This window comes from Melospiza georgiana, chromosome 1, assembly GCF_028018845.1.
Source record: "Melospiza georgiana isolate bMelGeo1 chromosome 1, bMelGeo1.pri, whole genome shotgun sequence".
NCBI classification, from domain to species: domain Eukaryota; kingdom Metazoa; phylum Chordata; class Aves; order Passeriformes; family Passerellidae; genus Melospiza; species Melospiza georgiana.
In genome coordinates this window covers 95005575-95026132 of record NC_080430.1, presented here as the reverse complement: position 1 = coordinate 95026132, position 20558 = coordinate 95005575, and the positions used below count along the sequence as shown (strand labels likewise).

The 20558-nt window shown below is 41.2% G+C and overlaps 1 protein-coding gene across 6 annotated transcripts in view; it reads left to right on the top strand.

The window, feature by feature from the left end:
* Positions 1-19085, top strand: part of CARMIL1 (capping protein regulator and myosin 1 linker 1) — a 188959-nt gene extending 169874 nt beyond the window's left edge. For 4 of the 6 annotated variants that reach the window (XM_058022131.1, XM_058022110.1, XM_058022121.1 and 1 more), the window contains 7 exons: positions 84-190; positions 2194-2626; positions 7617-7695; positions 10514-10747; positions 13373-13507; positions 15076-15222; positions 18033-19085. In XM_058022131.1, the coding sequence (XP_057878114.1) occupies positions 84-190; positions 2194-2626; positions 7617-7695; positions 10514-10747; positions 13373-13507; positions 15076-15222; positions 18033-18169 (1272 nt within the window). In that variant the 3' untranslated portion in view covers positions 18170-19085. The remainder of the gene's footprint in view (positions 1-83; positions 191-2193; positions 2627-7616; positions 7696-10513; positions 10748-13372; positions 13508-15075; positions 15223-18032) is intronic. The other 2 variants (XM_058022148.1, XM_058022139.1) reach the window with 1 other exon arrangement.
* Positions 19086-20558: the final 1473 nt, after the last annotated feature.

Genomic DNA, 20558 nt, shown 5'->3' with positions numbered 1-20558 from the left:
AAATGTCTTAATTCTTAATTATTATCGCTGGAGCAAACATGCTTAGATTACTGTATAACAGAGAGAGTTTTTTCTTCTGTCAGGTGTCTGCTGGAGTACCGCCAGAAGGGGATCAGAATGGCCTCATGGGGAGAGTGGATGAAGGTGTGGATGAATTTTTCACTAAGAAAGTCACAAAAATGGATTCAAAGTAAGTTTAAAAAATTTTTAGAAGTTATTTTTTAAAAAAGTCTATCTTGAGCAAGCAGCACTTTCAAGCTGTATTTGACTCCTGTTCCCAATATCCAGGGTTGCAGTTGTGAAAGTCGGAAAATACCTTAGTAGTCAAGACATTGTAAATTCAATTACCTGCCCTTAAAAGTGGCTACTTTGAAATGAATTGCTTTATTATACCATGTTGAGGGGATTAATGACTAGTGTATATTTTTATATTTCAGTTGACTTCATTTTACCCTTCAGTGAAGCTCACTAGAGCTGAAGGGGAGCTTTATATTGGTTGATAGTCTCCCCAATGCTCATTGTATATAAGAGTTATATATATATATATATATATATATATGAGCTTATGCAGTTGCTTTGGAGCTGGGTGTATATTTACAGAACCATGCATGTAGAGGTTCTTGAATTCACGCATGTTTGTGCACATGCACACACAGAGTATTTCCATAACTAAATGAGAAAGCAAGGGTGATTTCCAGGCAACTTGGAATGACCCTTTCTGTGTTTTCCATTAAGGAAAAGAGTAAGTGTGACTGGTTGATAGCTGTGCCAGGAAAAGCAAATGTTCTAAAGTCACCATGAGTTATAGATATCTGTAGTGACATGTGAAGCCATGTGTGATATACTATGTGGAGGCATGAAATTATGGTAGCTTTGAAAAATGTCCTAAGCAGGTCAAGATCAGGGTGCTCACAGGCTTCATTCTCCTGTGCTTTCTTTGGGTGCCTGCCAGCTGCTCATTTCAAATCTTCCTGTGAACTTGCACATCCCTGTTTACCCATCCATAGCCATGCTCTTTGCTGAGGATCTTTATTTGGGGTGCCAGTGGCTCTCTTTCCAGTTTGGGTGTTTTTATGTGAATGTGTATGTGCTCAGCTTTGTCCTTAAGTGTGAATACTCTGCTCAGAAGATGCCTCTAGAAAACCTTAGTGGGAGGTGGGCTCTTTAGGGATTGGTTTTGGTTTTTTCTTCTTTTGGGTTCGGGGGCTTCCTTTTTTTTTTTTTTTTTTAAGATGAACATCTACACTGTAAAAGTGACTTTTGTACTCCTTACTGAGAGAAAGTGGCTGTGCCAGCTGCCAGCTAGTTCCTATTTCAAGCAGGGTCCTTAAGGAACAAGATCTCCCAAAAGCTGTGTTAAACACGAGAAAGCAAGGGTGTGCCTAGATCAGTTCTTCTCCTTTTACTTATAGGCAGGTGCAAGCCACAGGAAGTGCATTCTGGAAACAGAGCAGAGTGAAATTGTATGTTGTGGTGGGTTGACCCTGTACCCACTATCACTGGTCTATCACTCCCCTCCTGCTGGATAGAGGAGAGAAAATATAATGAGAGGCTTTTGGGTTGAGATAAGGGCAGGGAGAGATGTCTTGCCAGTTAATGTCATGGACAAAATAGACTCGACTTGGAGGAAAATAAATGTAATATATTGCAAATCAAATCAGACTATGATAATGAGAAATAAACCATATCTTTAAAATATCTCTCCCCACCACTCCCTCTTTCCAGGGCTCAACTTCACTCCTGATTTTCTCTACCCTCTCCTCCCCGGTGGCACAGGGGACAGGGAATGGTGGCTGAAATCAGTTCAGCACACATTCTCTGCTGCTCTTTCCTCTTCAGCAGGAGGACTCCTTACACAGAAGCCACTCCTGTGCACGCCCTGTTACCAAAACCTGGCCATGCAAACCCAGTATCTATGTGTGTAGACAGCTTGGTTAGAGCTGGCTGGTGTTAGAAACAGCTGGATGGCCAGTGCAGATGAAACAACTGCACAAAGCAGCACAAGAATCCTGAAGGATATGATCAATGCTAGTTGTCCTGTTTTTAATATAGATTCACCAGGTAATGATTTGGCCTAGGGCAACATATGGATCGTATGAAAGATTAGCTTTGCCTGGAAGAAGTCATTTGATACTATTTTAAAAAGGGAGAAGGGGAGTGAAGAAAAGTTTGAAATGTCTGTGTCTTTTTTAGGAGACCATCAACTAAAAGTTCAGACAGCAGCGAGCACAGTGAAGCAGGTGATGAGAAGAAGAAAAGAGACTCAAGGAAGAGTGGTTTCCTTAACTTAATCAAATCAAGAGGCTCCAAATCTGAACGCCCCCAGACTGTGTCGGTGGCTGAGGAGCCCTCCTCACCCAAGGTTGCTACAAAAAGCCCAGCTTTAGACACAAGCAAGAAGGAGGCAAAGCCTGCGGAGCAGAACGGTGGCGCAGAGCGATCCGAGGAATTAAAGACTCCAGACTCCCTGGAGGAGGTGCAGACAGATGATGTGGCAAAAGCTGAGAGGGGTGACAGCAAGGGAAGCCCTCAGGGAGGCCGGAGGTACGGTGTGCAAGTGATGGGCAGTGGACTGCTCGCAGAAATGAAAGCCAAGCAGGAGAAGAGAGCTGCCTCTGCTCAAAAGGTGAAGGCAATTTGATTTCTATTGAGTTGTTAAAAAGAGAGCCAAACTGTGTGTCTTCAGGAGAGGTGGTTTGGGACTGCAAGGGTTGGTGGCTGGGGCTTGACACATCAGTCCTGATTTCCAGCAGGCATTGTGGTGTTCCTGCAAGAGGACTGCTCTCTGCTGTGGTGGTTGAGCACAAACAGCCTGGCCAAGGCACAGGCTGCACATGTGGTGCAGGAGTTGCACCCTTAATTCTGCGCTTTTGCCCTCCTTGGGGAGGGAGTGACACCTGCCCTTGCACTTGGTGTCAGACCATCACAAACGCAGAAGAGGACATGTAATTGTTTGCACATAATCACAGAATAACTTGGGGCCAACTGGTAAGCCCAACTCAGTATCTCCACTCTGTATGATGTGTGGCTTGTTCACAGTGCATACTGGAATTGCTTCAGAAAAGGTAAAACTAGGACAGGCTTCCTACTGTGTGCCCCTTGCACACAAATACCTCAGGTATGTGGCAAACTACAGTGGTGACTGGCTGTACTCTTCTCTTTCAGAAAATGATGTAGACAGATGGAGAGGTCTTCTGTGTCTTAAATTATATATTCCATGCGGAGAAGTAAATCTGGCTACCAGTCACTATTTACAATATTTGGCATATACTTTTCTTGTTGCACTTTTTGATTTTTATGTCCTTTTGTACCACACCTAATTATTTTTATGCCTTTGATTTATGTATTTCAAATACTAACAATGAAAGAAAATCACCTGTTAAAAAATTATTTCCAATTGTCTGTCCAGATTCTCTTTGCTCTCTGTAATTTTCTCTTCTGTGAAATGCTGATCCTGGGCAGGAACTCTGCTTCACTCTGCAAATGTGCAGAGTGGAAAATCCTTGTGTTCCTCCAAAGTATTCTGTGCTGGCCTATTTTGCCTGATGTCCATTTGCCATTGGTCTTCCCCATTATTATCCTCTGCTTCCTGCCAGCTGCCATTGGCATATTTCACAAGTACCAAAGAATCAGCCTGTTTGCACTTCTCTTCTCTTCTTCCATGTGTAGGGCACTCAGATGTTCTCCATTTGCCATCACTGTCCCCTGTCATTTAAAAAGTGTTATCTGACAACAAAGCTCATCTTGTGCTTTGTTGTGTTTTCCTTCCTTTGACACGTACAGAGTTGTCTTGCTGTGGCCAAAGAAGGCACTTAAAGTCCATTGCTACCTTTTTTTCATAGCCTTACAGTGCTTGAGTCTTATCACAAGCAGATTTGAATTAATTCAGTTGTGTATGGATCATTAAAGGGATCCTCAGTGCAGAAATGATTTTTCTAAAGAATGACCAATTCCTTCCTTTCTCCTTGGTATAAAGTAATGCCCATGAATGGTCTCATTGACTTCTAAAGCACCAAGTTTTCAAATAAAATGCCATATGATTTTAAATTACAGTAGTATGCCCTGCCTGTAATTTATAAAATGCTAAGCTGTTCCAGATTATATGAATTTTTACAAGTGCATAATTGGGTATGCTTCGTGGTCTTTGGGTTCTTAACATTTATTATCTACAAGTCAAATCTGAGTCAAGTGAGTCAAATCTGGAAGGACATGACTGAGGTAGAATATTAGCATGTGTAATTTTTTTGTAAGTGGGGAAAGTAAAAGTCCTCTTCAATTGGTGAGCTTTCATAACATTAATTGGAAACTTTATATTCATTCTTCAGAAGTAAAAGTTGATGATGCCTATTCCAAGGTTTTGGGGTGGTGTTTTTACCACGCTTAACCTATTTACTGGCTGGAAAGGTTAGTCCTCTTATTTCAGGTTTAAATGACAAGAAAATAATGTTATCTATCTTATTTTTTGTACAGTTTTATATTTATGGAATGCAAAATACATACAGATACATGAGTGACAATAAAACTGAACTGAAATAGGAATCTGTACACAGCAGAGTACTGAGTTATATATCCTTAATGTTTCTCAGAGGACACAAATTTGAACTGCTGTTCAAAAGCATTTTTCACATACTTCATCCATCACAATATCAAATAATTTAGGTTTGAACTTTTATTCATGATACTCATGAAAGGTGGGACTCATACAGTATCCTGACACCTGAGCTGCAGAAGACAGCATCCCACTGCTACATTGTTTAGGATGGTTATCATATCAAGTTCTGTGACATCTTCAAATTTATCAGAATTTCAGTATGATAGAAAATTGTGTTTTCCTGTACGGTACAGATGGCTGCTTATAATCTAAGCTATTTTACATGAAAACAAAGCCAGAAGGAATTTACTATTTCATTCAAACCCTACCACAGTCTTGTTACAGATAAAAGTGATGAGCAGGTGCAGAGTAGATGGAAGGATGGTAAATGCATTTTTGTTTTCTTGTGCTTAGAATACAACGAGGGAATTGGCACTAATGGTAGAGTCAAGTGTTTGGAGATCAGTGTTGCCTCAGGGCACACATAAATAGATCTTTTAGCTCCATCTAGTGTCACACACTAGATTTTTAAATACCTGAGCAAGGCCCACGAGGAAACCATCGCTCATAGCCTGTTTATTCCCTCTCAGTGTCACCCAGCTCTGGAGTGTTTCCCAGCCTTGCACAAATTCCTATTAAAAATACAGCCCGGGCATTATTTATCTACATGATGAATTCACCTGCATTGATCTGACTTCTCAGGGTAAATTTTTGCTGCCAGTGTTTAGTGTTGTTTGGGGACCATAAGCTGTTTGTAATGTGTGTACAGTAGATAGCCAAACATGTTCACATCCTAATTGCATTTTTAAGTACTACACTAATGGGTGCCAGCAGTGGCTTTTCTGCTTGTCGTGGTACATGGTCATGTTTCCCCAGCTGTCCCATAACTAGAGAGGGAGGAAGGAACTACAGTGAAATTAGTTTCATGCAGTCATGCTGCTCTCCTAAGTCATTTACTGTACTTAAGTGTTATGCATTCTTTCTTCAGTATTTGTATAAGAAAATTAGTTTCTCAGTGAAAGTGAGAATTCAAGAGAATTTACATTCCATGAAAGGATTTTTGCAAAAAAAGGTAGTTTTTCCCAGGTACAGAAGAAAAATCCAGCAGGAGGAGAGTGGTATTCCCTTAAAAAATATATATAGCCAAGGCACTCTTATAAAAAAACGTGTAGCCGTAGGAGGTGAACAGGTGAGAATTTAGGCAAAATATCAGTGTCAGTCAAGAAATGGGAACAAAAACTGAGTTTCTGCCCAGTGGCACAAAGCCCTAATGTTTCTGTCTTTGGAAGTGACTTTGTTTTGTCCATATGGACACCGTAGCTAAATAATCTGGCCCTACAAGTCACAGCATTTCTAGAGTTCATCTGTCCAGAGGACTTCATTGTATCAGGGTAGTTTTATAGCACAGGAAGCTTAATGGTTATTTTAATAGCACCCTCCTTAATGCAGTGTGCCATTCTAAGTGTTCACCTGTTCTTAGAGGAGATGCTGGGAGATAGCATCACCCTGCCAGATCTTACACAGGTATAGCAAACACTCAGCATCTCCATTCTCTTTGTTGTATTGAAGAGAGGCTTTGTTCTAGTAACTGTGAAATTATATGAGCAAAGTGGAGGTATCAATAAATCTGTAAGGCCAGCTACACTGTCCTCTGCATCACTCCCCAAAATCATCTTCTCTTGAAGTGCATGAGAAAGGCACACAGCCAGCACGGATATTTTGAGATCATTTCTTGATGCTTGTATTTGAAATACTGATTCCACTCTAAACACATCAGTTTTTCTGTAGTAGGCATGTACTTCTGCTACTTGTAGCCATTTTCTTCCTGTGTTTCCTGTTGTCCCATTTTAAACTATATGCTATACGTAGCAGTCTTCCAGGTCATAACCCCCAAAAGGCAGTGATCATGTTTGTACAGTGTGGCACATGTTTGAGATTTCTAAATGCGATGAGAGGGACAGTCAGAGTTGGTGTTGGAGCAGTAGCAGTGGCCTGAACACATCTGTGTTACTTATGCATGGGTATATAACCAAATGCAAAGCTCACCAGAACAAATCATTTGCTTTAAGCCATTTGCCACACTGACTGTCTTGAAATAGCAAATAAAGATCAAGATTGAAGCTGCCTGGCTGCAGAAGTCTATCCCTACTTTTATAGTTTAAAAAAAAACAAAACACCTCACTTCTGTCCCTAATCTTATCTTTCTAAGGCTTTCTCTCTTAGTCCTATCCTGCGCCTACTTCTCTGTGCTTTTTTTGAATCCTCTCATTTGTCCTTCTCACTACGCTTTGGTAGCAGGTAAGGCAGTAAAAGGAGGCTGGTTCTCTTACAAGTGCTGCATATCTAAACTTCTCGTGATAAATCCATGGGTTTCAACCTCACTTAGCTATAACATGACAAAAGCCTTGAGAGTTTGTGGGGTTTTTTGAGACCAAGATGTTAGGAAACCTATTATTTACAATAGAAGAGAGGCAAAATATCAGCACATAAACCAGAAGTCCCTTTTCTTTTGAGGTGCTGAGCACCCAGCAGTGCTGGTGATAAGTAGCTTTAAAAACTTTTCAGTAAATAAGGTCTGTAGGTTTTTAGAGGAATCCTATAAATATGAGAGCAATGCTACTTCTGTAGTTGCAGTTTTATCTAAAATAAGAAGTTATTCTTCTGTGTAGAGGAGCATAAGATCAATTTAGTAGTCATATTCAAAATCTAGATCTTCAGAAAAAGGTTTTAATTTCAAACAAGAAGTTTTTAGATGCAGAGCTATGCCAGGAGACCTGTTACATAGGAGACAGTGTGTCATTGCAGCTCTGATAGGAATGTGGCAGTGTTAGGTGCAAATCAAGGTAGTTTCCTTCCCACTTAGATCTCCAAACTCTGAAACAAAGAGAGGGAGTGCACCGTTTCTTGTTGCCACTGATTTCTCTGCCTCGTGGCTTCCAAATTAGAGGGTTTTGCTTAACAGGATCGCTGAGTTGTATTAATTTCAGATATATTACTAATCTGAGAGTTTTACTCACTCTTTCAGAAACTTGGGAATGACACAACTCCCAGAGAGTCTTTTGACACTACAACAAGCTCAGAACGACTGGATGGAAGTGGTACAGGTACAGTATAAGTTTCCTGGTATAAACTTCCTAGAAAACACAACATGCCTGATGTCCAAAATCTCACTTCCCTCTTCAGATTGAATGTCTGCAATTGGTTAAGCAAAGTAGGAGTTTACACTATGTGAAGAGCATTAGAAACAAACTCACTTTTTGTGCTATGGATGGCACTTCTCATGAAGTCAGCTCTGGGGCGGAGTTTATGGCTCACATTTTTACTCTTGATGCACAGGAGGGGAAAGTACTTGGTGCAGGTGGCTGGGGCACCTTTGTGGCTGGGACACCTTTGGAAGGAGGCTGGCTTTTAATGGGATCAGCAAAGCTGAAGCTCAACCCAAGAGCCAGCAGAAATGCGTGTGCACAAAGAAGTGGAAGTGCTCAATATATCTGAGGATGGAAATATGACCAGTTTTCAAGCTTTAGGTCTGCTCATACTAACTTGAGTGGTGCTGACTTTCAGCTGGCTGCAGTGCTGTTGGTCTGTCAGCAGTCCTGACTCACAGTCAATGGCAGCTGCCTTTTCCCAGGATTTAACTAGTCTGATCGAAGCCAGGACTGTCTGTCTGCAAAGCTGTGGAGGCCCCTAGACACTGCTCATGTGCACAAAGCAGCTCTCCATTGTGTGTAAAATGGTGTTCAGCCTTGCAGTGCTTACAGCACCAATTCCCTCTGCACCTCATCTTTCCGTGCCCTTGTCAAGCCACAGTCCTGGGCCCTGACATGGCACACTGCAGCCAGCCAAGGACAAGGCTGACAGACTGGTTTGCATGTATACTTTAGGGACTGGCTAGTAAAGGTTTCAAAAGGGATTCAGCTCTGGTGGTTTGTGTTTACTACATGAAAGGAGTGGTCTGAACTAGGAAATCCAGGTCTGATATCTCAGCAGCGGTGGTATCCTGCAAGCCTGGCACACAAGATTGCAAAAACATACAGAAAAAAGGCTGGGAAAACGGGCTGAAATCAAAATCCAAATGTGGCCATCTTGATTGAGCACTTCAAATACCAATTTTGAAGTTTTATGTCTTTCTAAAGCTTTTAAAAAAATAGTATTCAAAGCATGCCATATTCTATAAATCAGTGCTTTTAAAGCCTGCTTGTCTTTTGAGGAGGACCTTGTGTGTCCCCTGAAGACAGCATACTGAAGTCAGAGGAGCAAGGATAGTCTGCACTTTGGGCATTGGAATAGCTGGGTGTGTGTGACTTCAACTTGTCTGGTCGTTTTTTCTGTATATGACACATTTCACCCCCACCACACTGCACTGCGCTTGCCCCTTCCTTTTGGCCTCCAGCTGTCAATTGTTTCCTTACCAGTCTTGCTTGAGAGCTCCCCAAGGCTCCTTTTCATTGTTGCAGCTACAGTTAGTCTTTGGCTTGGGCTAATTTATTTTAAATTACTGTGCTCTAATAATGTTAGAAGGCCTGAGGTCAGGAAGAAAAGAAAGAAAGTTAATGGAAAATTGCTGAATATTGTTACAGGAGAACTAAGCTAGTGGTTCTGAAGGAGAATAAGTTTTGGAGGTTTTATTCCTTGCTTTGTGTGTGGATGTTGCCTGCTTCTTTTGTATGCACACACACACAGGTGCAGGTGGTGTCCCGCTGTTTCACTTGCTGCAAGGAGGTATTTCACATGTGCAGACACAAACTCTCCCTGTCACACACTCACACTCATCTCTATGCACCATACAGCTGTCTGCTCTGCCAGAGTTTAACTCCAGCTGGGCTGGAAAACAGCTACATAGGCTGGAAAAACATACTGGAGATTGGCTTGCAGCAGACTGTATAAACACTCTCCCTCCCTTCCTCCCACTGCCATTAAAATGTCTCTGCTCAGCACTTCCATGTTCAGTAGGCCTTCTGAATGGGAATAGCAGGTAGGTAGGTCAAGTCAGCATCTGTGAGCACACACTTGGTTTTGCCAAGAACCAAGGCTACCTGTCTGCATTTCAGTTAGTCTGAAATTCTCTTCTGAGATTCAAGACGTGAAAACTGTTGAAAGCCCAGGCTAAGAAACAAGTTCCAAGATTATCATTGAAACTGCTAGATATAAGCTTTCTACCTCCTGAAGGCTGCAGAGTAGGAAAGTAGAGCAGGCTTTTTGCTTGTTAGCAGCCTGGAGTCCAGCAGGCTTTCTACCAGCTTGCACAGCTAGATGGGACTGACTTACTGCTTGCAAGTCACTGTAAATTGATCTCTAAATACTTTGGTCTTTGGGATAAACATCATGTTGGTAAACTTACTAATGTGTGGAAACTGTAAGCCATGTACAGTGTTATTAGACAAATCAAAATACTGTATAAAGAATACCTCGATCTGGGCTGAGTTTCAAAATCTCTTCTAGAGCTTGCTAAAAGCAACAAATAAAAAGATGTAGCCTGCTGGTCAAACACTTGGGATTTATTTTCTGGGCTAGGATTTCTCTGTTGATCTTGGAAACCCAACCTTTTGTCTGTAGAGACACAAAACAGTCAGGAGCGGCTTTTTCCACTGATCCATTATTGTTTTCTCAGCAGGTAAGCTGTGCCATCTGCTCCTAGAAATATGAAGGAGGAATAAGGTCCAGCTAGCCATCATCTCAAATATATTAAAAAGAGGGGCATACAATTGCTGTCTTGGGCAATTGAATCACAAATCTTAGCACATGTCAAAATTAGCAGGTTTAGAGGCTTTGCTTGCAGTGATTTTGAATAAGACATAGGGGATCCTCTTCCACATAGCAGTACATGTGTTAGCTTGTGGTGGTGTTTTCCACACCACTATAGCTGTGCATGGACCCTTCCGTGCTGCAGCAGACTTTATTTTATGTGTCTGTTTATTTCAGTGCCTAAACAGCAGCAGACCCTTCCAGAGAGTCGGTTTGCATCGAATAAAGGCGACTCCATCTCGGCGTCATCAGAAAAAAATTCAAAAGCTGAACCAAAGGCAGAAGCTGGTGCAAAGGCAAGAAGTTCTTCCAATACACCAACCAGTCCGAAGCCCCCACTGCAGTCAACAAAGCCCAGCCTGGCAGGACGACCCACAGTGCCACAGAAACCACGCTCTGCCTCTCGTACTGGTGAGAAGCTCTTCTGGGCAGTTGTCATCCCCAGCTCTGGGTGCTGTTCGTGCAGGCTGTGGTGGAGACAGCCATTGCCACATCCTGAACAGAAATGAAAAGGAGAGGGACAGGTTCTTCATTGCCATGCTCTTGACTCGCATCATTCTTTTCCACCTCCTTTTGCCCTAATTCAAATAAACTTATTAAAATGGTTTAATCTGTGATCCTCAAGAGTAAAGTGTGAGAAGCAGTAGTGGCAGAGCTATTTTTGAGTTAGCTGCTATCACAGAAGAGGTGAGCACAGTAAACTACTTCAGCATCAAAGCCTATTGTAGTAGCACTGACAAAAATAAATATGTTTTCTCTAAAAACCTGGTTCTATATATGAAAGTCCTTGGGGTTTTGGGGCAGGCTGCTCTTAGCCCCTCAAGTAAGTGCCTGTTTCTTAATAACTTGTACAAACTAGCTGTCTCTTACTTTTTCCTTGTTTAGCCTTTGTTTATTTCCTTATTGCTTTTGACTGAAAATAATTGTAACTGGACTTCATAACCCTGCAAGGCTGCCTTCTGCCCAGATATAATCCTAAGGTTTCCAATAGTGGGAAATGTTTCAGCACATCTCCCATGCATTTGTCTGTCTGCTGTTTAATAGGCCAGTGCCACAACCTCCTCTTCCCAAAGTACAGCCACTGCAATTGAGGAGAATTAAAAGCTAGTTACAGACTTGCCAAGTATCCACAGCAAATACAGCTCATTAACTGCCAGGGAGTGAAAAATATGAGCATGGCCATCTGTAAGGGCTTGCAGCCCTCTTGACTTTTCCCATAACCACTGTTGACCTTAGAATGATGTAATTTTCTGATAAGGATGAGGAATCAAAGGGATGTTACGGCCTCCTCCCTGCCCTTGATGTGAAACCTGAGCCTTCCTTAGTCTCTGCACTCCAGTAGGCAGAAGGTTGTTCACATACAAAATCACCTTCAGATTTTAGGTGGATTTACATTTGTTTTATTGACCATTTTAGAAACGGTCATCAAAGTGAGGGATGTCAGGTAAGGTGCTCATGAAGATGAATGCAACAGGGAGGGCATGGATTATTTGGTGGTGCTCAGTGTGTAAAATAGGCAGTCAGGAAGACCTGAGCTGTCTGTTTCTGCCAGCTCCTATTTCCTGCAGAGAGAGCATACTGTGGATTTAACACAAGGGAGTAATTAATATTTACCCATAATAATCCAGCTCTTTGGTCGATAGTAAAAGCAGCACAGCTCTGTTGCAGTCCAACTTCTGTCCTAGTACTTGTAGTAACCCACTGCCTAAGGATGCCCAGGCAACATGATGAAGAAAACCAAACAATCATCCTTTCTGTGTTCTTGCGCTCGCTGTTGTTTCCAGCACTGTGGCCACACAAATAGTAGCAAATTTTTTGCTAAGTAATCTGGGTGCAAAGGAGCACAGCTCAGATGTCCACAAATTGTGAAAGACTGAAAGTCTATATCTAGCTGTGTTTGCCAGTCACTGTGCTCCTCCTTGTGTTGATATTGAGCTTTCCCGAGCAAGTGGCCTCACAGGCATATCAAATGCATGGAGAAGGTCCAAGAATTATTGTATCTGTTCATACCAAATTGCATTTGGGAAGCTCATGACTTTCCTGTGCTGAGAGTGAAACAGTTGACTCTTTGTGGTCTCTCCTTAGCAGAGATAAGTTTTGATTAATTTCTAATATGCAACTGAATTAACTGTTTTTACAAATGCGTAATACAGATGATACTCTGACTTCCTTTTGTTCTTCTGTCAATGCTAACCTGTCTTCCTAGGTCCTCTGTTATGTACACATGCCACTGTTTACTTATTGAAAAGCAAACTTAAAAGCAGTTTAACAATCTACTGTGGCTGTACTTCTCTACTGTCCAAATGAGGCCTGTGGAGTGTAAGACTGTAAAGGTCTTCCTCCAAGGACTGTAAAATGGTAGTCAGCTTGCCTTACATAATCCATATGCAGCCTTTTAGAGAAACTAGATATCCAGGTGGTTTTAAACTATGGATTTAAGTTTCAGGTTTTCTCACAGTCCAGAAGATATAAGTATTTTTTTTTCTTTTTAGCAACTCTTTATGGATGCCCTTGTGTTATGCTCTGGGAAGTTATTCATGGAAGCACAGAGTTCTGTAATGCTTTTGATGTTTTTTTTTCCTCTGGTTCACTTTTAGACCTTATCATTGTGAAACAGGACATCTAAATTGATGACTTTATTATGTCTCAGAACAACAAAAATATAACTAGAACAAATATTTCCAGAAATCCAATTTTTTTTCAGCTGTTCATACAAATTGCTACTTATATCTTGCAGGTAAATCACATGGTCACATTAGATTTCTATTTGTACTACAATAGCAGCACACATGAAAAATGCTGAAAATGAGAATTTCTATTTAACTACTAAAAGTCTTTCACCTGGACTGAGGTCCATACAATTTGTTCTCACATTGTAATGTAAATTCCTGAATCCTTCTTTTTCTGACACAGGTTCTGTGGGTTTTTTGTTTGTGTATTGTGTTGAGGTTTGGTCCATCATAAACAACTGTTTCTGTGAGCTTTAGTGTAGATACAATTTTTCTTTCTCATCCTTTTTTTTGTGGTACTCCATAGAGGATGCTCCAGAGTCTCCCTCCGGCCCCAGTTCCCCAAAAGTTGCCCTGCTTCCACCAGTGCTGAAGAAAGTTCCTTCTGATAAAGAAAAGGATGGTCAGAGCAGCCCCTCAGTCAGATCATTTCCTCAAGAAGGTAGGAGTATTTGTATAACCTGCTGTCTTCTAGTGAAGTTTGGTGTTTCAGTGTCTCCTAATTTGTTTTTGCCTGGAAGGGAAGAGGGTTATGCATTTGACGGTGCAAAAAGCAAGGAAAATGTATCTGATCACCTATTCAGCATCTTGTCCACCTACCTTTGATCAAATCAAATAAACAATTAATCCCTGGGTATTAATAATGTAACTGAAGAATTAAGAGATTCATGTGTACATTTATGGTTGGTTTGGTCTGAACAAAGATGTTCAGACCAATAATGTGAAATTTCACGCAATAGTGTGAAATGCAGCTCTGTGATTCAGCATGTTTCCAGGGGAGCAGCCACAACTTTGTTCCTTGCAGCCAGCCCACTGCTCTCTTTGTTTTCCTTTCTGTTGGTCTCTGCACGTGACTGAGTTTGCCTCCCCATCTTTGGGCAATGAGTCTCTGTGTGCCAGGGCAAGGCTTGGTACCTGCTATCTTTTATACACAGCAGTAGGCTGCTCTCTTCTCTTTGCTGATTTTCATGTGTGTGCTGAATTTCGACTTTTGCTGATGCATTTTCATGCCCTGAGTTGATTCTTAGAAGAGCTCAGGCTTCCTCTGATAGCATAGGGTGTGTGGAGAAGTAGTCACAGGAATGTTGCTCACCATGGTGTTAGCTGGCACAAGTGATGATGTTTGAAGTCTGGGGGTGAGATGTCTTCCTTCCTGGGTCTCTCCCCAAGAAAGGCATCTAAGGTGATTCCCATCACTTAAGCTGTGAAACAAAGGGGTGCCCTTTCACACTCTGACAGCAGATTTTCACAGCATAAAATGGGAAAAACTGAGTTGAGGTAGCTACATAATGCTGGGTTGTGAAGACTGAGAAGTTGTGCTGCCTACAGAGCCCACTGTCATCATTCAGATGATCCAGATTGCCAAAAGCAACAGAAGTCAGGCATTGTGCTTTCTTACTTCTTGCTCCTTTAAGCCTCTCCCATCAAACACAGAATTTTCTATTTGGCTCTATATGCCACTGTACATATTTTATCAATAATAGTTTAGATTTGCCAGGTCCTTGAGGAGCTGCTGGGCTTTGTATGAAGTTGTTTGGGAAAGAGTAAATTCTGTTTATTTCATTTTTATTCCTTTTAATGTTTTCTTTTTTATTCATTGCTGTCTTACTTCCTCATTTAGCCATTCCTCTGTCCTTGCTTTCTGCCTCTCTTCAGGCTAGCACGTTCAATTTATTTCTGCAACTGGTAAATCACTGCAAATCTGTCCGAGTTAGTAAGAAAATTAAATCTCCTGTGAAATAAAGGTACAAATTAGATGATACTTGATTGTAAAATAGCTTTATGTTGATGATTTTAACTGTACTTCATGGAACAATCTGAAAACACACCTCTTTGCATGGTGAGGCTGTTACCAACACCTCAACATATCTGGATTACATTTAAACAAGCAACTGGCATACTGATTACTGCTCTCTGAATAGGTTGGATAAGTGAAAATTTTCATATTACCTTCTGTATGTGGGCCTGCAGAACAGCTTAGGAGTATAAACAAATCCTTTTCCTTGCTAGAGCAAACAGGAGATTGTCAAAAAAGAGACGCAGCTCTTGACTGTGCCAAGCCATCTGGCAGCGTGAGAACCACTCCGGGGCAGTATTCTACCAGTGCAGAAGAGGAAGCTAATGTGCTTGGGCAGAGGATGGCACAGCCAACTTCTGGTTAGAAGTTTTCATTTTTCATCGAGGTGGTGCTTGATAACTGGCACTAACAATTGTTAAGAAATGGTAATAGCAAAGAAACCACAGAAGGGTGTGGGTTTGTCATCTGTCATTATGAGAAAGGTAAAAATCTCATGGGGTTCTAATCATATTTCTGCCCTCATGGGATTTACATGGCATGAAAAAATTCACAGATAAAACATGTTTTGTGCATTTTTCCTTTGTGTCAACTTCAATGACCAGTCCCATCTAGCACATGCAGCCCCTCTGCAGAAGAGCACTCACTACTGTCTGTGACTGCTCAGTGCAGCAGCACTGGCACACTGCAGGTAGGCTGGCTGCTGCTTGCTGTGCTTGCACACCTGTCATTTCTAAGATCATGCACTTTAGTGTTTCAAAAAACAGTTCAGCTTGAATATTGTTAGTGCCAGTTTCAGTGCATCACTCACAAAACCATTTGAGAACTGGGTAAATCGGATTATTTATTCTAACTTTGATTTTCAGTTGCAAAAGCAAAGAAAAATACCACCTAAATAACCCAAGCCCAGCACTGTTAGTTGAAGGAGCAGCTTTGACTCACAGTGAGCTCATTCAGTAGGCTATAAAAATGTTCATTTCTTTTATGTACTTTTAAAATATAAAAGTTCCTGTTCTCAAATGGTACATATTTATGTTTCTTTACTTCTTTAATGGTTAGTTTGAACAGTTGTTCAAAATTACTTTTTTTCTAAAGTATTTTAATTGTATATTTGAACATCTTATGCAATTCCATTTACCCACAGTTTTTCTGTTTATAAGACATCACATAACCTTTCCTCAAGGTCAAAATTTATCCTTTTTGTATTATAGAATCAAACTTAGTCCATCCAAACTGAGAATCTCCCCTCCCTATCATAATCAAATTATTATATTTTAGTTCATTCTGAGATACCTCTCTGACAAAGTAAGTTTTGTAAGCTGGGATCCTGCCGTAGACTGCTGCAGGTCACCTGTGTTGTACGGTTTCATTGAGGCGAGGGTAAGCTCTTCTGACAGAAGCCTGCTTGCATTGTGTGGACTTAAATGCCTGATACATCTTTCAGTCATTTGTGAGGCAAACTACTTACCTATATTTATCAGACCATAAACTAAAATGGCTGCTGCAGGATGTGTTTTGGGTTTTGTTTGAAGTCAGTGAAGGCCAGATAAAGGCCAGGTATCTATTGGGAGGTACTGGTATCAAGGATGACTCAAAAAATTTCCAGGCACCTATTTCTTTGAAAAGCAGTGGTGTTTCGGAAGGTAGAAATGCCTGAATATTTTTACAGGATAATCCTCTCCAATTCTGTGAAATGGCTTTAAACACTTTTCTCAACATCCCTTCCTGTTTCCCAGCTCGTAATGCCAGGATAAGAATGCAGAGTGTGTGTAGCTGCTGGCCCTTATTTCCTCACATATTTTGGCTAGCACAAATGAGAAAACTGGTATTTTGGATTCAGGAGAACTATTTGGCTGCCTTGGGATTCCTCTCTGTAGTTCCCACATTCCTGGCAGTCCGTGACACAGCCTGCCACGCTTTGAAATGGCGGCAGAGATGGTCAGTGGCAGGCTGCTGCTGGGGCTGGAGCGGCATGCTGGGGACAGGGTAGGCTGTTCCCTGCAGGGGAGAGGCTACAGGTGGCTGGTACATGGGGAAGGAGAGGTGGTGCTGCATGGCCACAGCAGCTCCTGGTGCCTTGTCAAGAGAGGCATTCACAAAAGTGGTCAGGAACAAGGATCAGTGTGAACCAAAGCCAACCATCCCTACCCGAAATGGTGGAGCAAAGAAGGTCTTGTAAAGACAACATTTAATTTTGTGGGAGTGAAGTGAGGTGACTTGCAGCAAGATCACATTTAAGGGCCACTGTGTGTTTGAAGTTTCACTTCAAGTGCAAGTATGAGATTTGTAATGCTATCAGTCCTTGGGTAAGGTCACCCTGGTTGATGTGTATAACCATCTTGTTACCATGGCAGTTGTAGGCCATTGGTTAGGTCAGGAATCTCAATAAGGTTTTACAGCCTTCTTTTCCAATTTATTTTGAAGCTTATAGATTTGGAGAAAGCCCTGGCCTTATGGAGATTTCAGAGTGCTGGGTGAACAGAATGTATACTGTTGCATTTAAATCATGAGAAGTGAATATGGCCTCCTGCTTACCCCATTGCCAAGCAAAGCAAGGTGCAGAGCCATGGGTGTCCTTATCAAGGGACAGGGAGGACATTGGGACCTGGAAGTGTAGAGGAGCAGGGAGAAGAAGTTTGGGTAACTTGGATGCTGAGATGAACATCTGTCCTGTTTAAAGCTGCTGAATCAAAAAGGAGAACACAGATGTGTCCTGCTAGGGAGACAAGCATGCCTGAGACGTGCTTCACTGGTCTGAGGGATGCCCAGCTGGCACATCCATCAGCCTGAGTCGTCAGGAGTGCACTGTATGAGATCCATCCCAGCTGGGAAAAAAATGCTGTTTTGGTTTGGAAGTGGTGTGATATGAAGAAAATTTCCAGGCCATTTCTAACTGTAATGTTTATCCATGTCACAGTGAAATACTGAGTGTCATGTTTCAAGTTTGCCTGCTTGCCAGCCAACCAACCAGTGGAATAAAGCTTGCTCAGACTCTCTCTTCTCACCTTTTTCTGGAGTGAAGAATTAATGGGCCTATGCTACTCCTCCTAGTGCAAATTAATTCAGTGGTATCAGGAGCAGCTCCCATGTGCATTAATGACTTTTTTAATTGTTTTTTTTTCTTCCTTTCTCTTCTGCAGTCATTAGTAAATCCTGTTTCTGTTTTATGCAGCTGCAAAAAGAAGCCCTGGGCAGCAGTCTCATGAGTTCCAGGAACTGAAGCAGAGGTCCTTAAGTAAAGATGGCCATCAGGGAAGCAAATCCAGTGACTCTGGAGAAGAAGCAGATAAAGATTTTATTTTTATTTAGCAATCAGTACAAGTGCTTTGTAGCGCAAGAGCTTTTCATAACAATCAGGGTTCAGCAATCAACAGCCCTTTTAGTCAGCTGCTCTTTCATCACAGGTACATTTCCCTGCAGAAAACCTGATCTTCCAATCATGACTTACAGTACACCTGGCATTGATTCGGTCCTTAATTTCTGGTGTGTACAGTGCAAGGCATTCCTTTCCATGCCTTTGCCTAAAGCCAGCTATACTTTCATGTATTCTACTTGAATTTCTCTGAAGCAGCTACAAGGAGTGCCCTGCATTAGGGCATTTAGAAAGCAAAGCAAATTAACTGGACACTGTCTTACACTAATACACTGTACAGCAGGTAATGTGTTGTACTGCTGAATGTAAATGTGTCAAATCTGCACGTGACTTACCTATAAATATATTCTTGCGGTATGCAATTGCACATTGTAATTATATTAAAAGAGCACACTAATAAAATAATTTGTATAGATTATATATATTAAATGCTTGGGTATGGTTTTTACATTCTCCTATAGGGAGCTTCTTTCTTCCTGTTCTCCTACTGTACATAAAGCTCCAACGCTTACATTTGTGTACTGTCAGAAAGCACAACAGAGAAGAATTTGGATTATGTATAACCATGGTATGCTTCCACATTCGTATATTAATGTATATAGTTGATTGGAATGAGAGCAATTGAAATTTTATTAATATTGGTGTTTTCTGGAGGCCTTCCTTGGTTCTGTCTGCATATTAGCTTCATTTCAATGTGTAATTCTATGAGAAACATAGTTCAACATCTGTAAAAACATGTCAGCTTTTGAGGGAGGGGATGCAAATTTCACAGTGACCCACTTACATTGCAGGTTGAAGGGATTTTATTCATATGTATATTTGTAACAATAAAAAATGATTTTACAACTGAAATACTCGTCTTCATTTTTACAGAACTGTTTGTGGTCTGATGGTCTCTGATCTTCGAATGCTGGCATTGGGTCACATAGGCAAAGTGTGCAGTTAAGACAAAACCTGTTTAATTTTTCTTCTTCTAGTAAAGTGCCTGTTCCAGCTGAAAGGGACTCATGCACATCATAAAAATACTGCAGGAAGATCACTTCACTATTCTCCTCAATTGGAATCTTCAGAAAAATAACCTTTCTTTGAGCCAGAAACACCTATTATTTAAATTCTCACCTTTGGTCCAAAAGAACAAAACAAAACAGGTTTAGTAACTCTGTCCCATGAGCAATTTCTCTAGACCTTTTGTGCCTTCTTGACAAGACAAAAGTGCTCAGATACCTGCCTGTCTGATGACCTTCAATTACATCCCTGTGCACATGCCAAAAAAATCTTCCGAAAGATAAAAGAAACAATTACAAAGACTCTGCAAAGAAGATATGATCAAATGAAATGCAATTGAAAAAAAAACAAAAAAAAAAAGCAAAATATTGGAAAATTTAGTGACTGCAAGAAAATGCTCTAGGAGGAAATCGGGTGCAGTGCAAAGGACCAAAAAAGGCCAAAACTAACCTCACAGATGTTGTAAAAGCAAGGGAAAAAATCAAGGAGGAGGACACAAGTTGAAGTGGAACATAAGAGGGACATGGCATGGCATGCCATCAAGTGCTGGAACATTGCACCAAAGCTTACCCAGTTGATCCCCATTGAAATCACAAGATTTCGTTTCCCTTCCCAAAAGGGATATGAAAACTTGCGAATCTCAAAAGAAATACTTACAAACACTCAGGAAAAAAGATTACTGAAATAAAATGCAATTGAAAAAAACCCCCAAAAAATGTGAAAATCATGAGATTTGGTGAAGGGAAGGGGAAAAAAAATCTTGTGATTTCAATGCGGATCACTTGGGCAAGATTTGGTGCATGTCGCAGCACTTGATGGCATGCCATGTCTTTGGGTGGCTTTGACTTTGGGGAAGATTTTTTTGTTCGTTTGTTTTTTTTTAAGAATCCGTGCCATGTCCCTCATATCTTCCCCTCCAAGTTGTGTCTTCTTCCTTGACTTTTCCCCCTGCTTTTGAAACATCTGTGAGCTTTGTTTTTGCCTGTTTTGGTCCATTGCACTGCACCTGATATATTCCCAGTCCATTTTCTTGTAGTCACTAAATTTCCCAAATTTCTTTTTTTCCTCCTCCAATTGCATTTCCTTTGATGATATCTCCATTCTAGAGTGTTTGGAAGCCCTTCTTTTCTGTTTTAGCCTTCAGTGGGGATCAATTTTGGCAAGCTTTGGTGCATGTACCTGCACTTGATGGCATATGGCCTGCCTTTTGACGGCTTCGACTTTGGGTATGATTTTTTTTTTTTTTTTAAGTATCCATGCCATATCCCTCATATCTTCCCCTCCAAGTTGTGTCTTCCTCCTTGACTTTTTCCCCTGCTT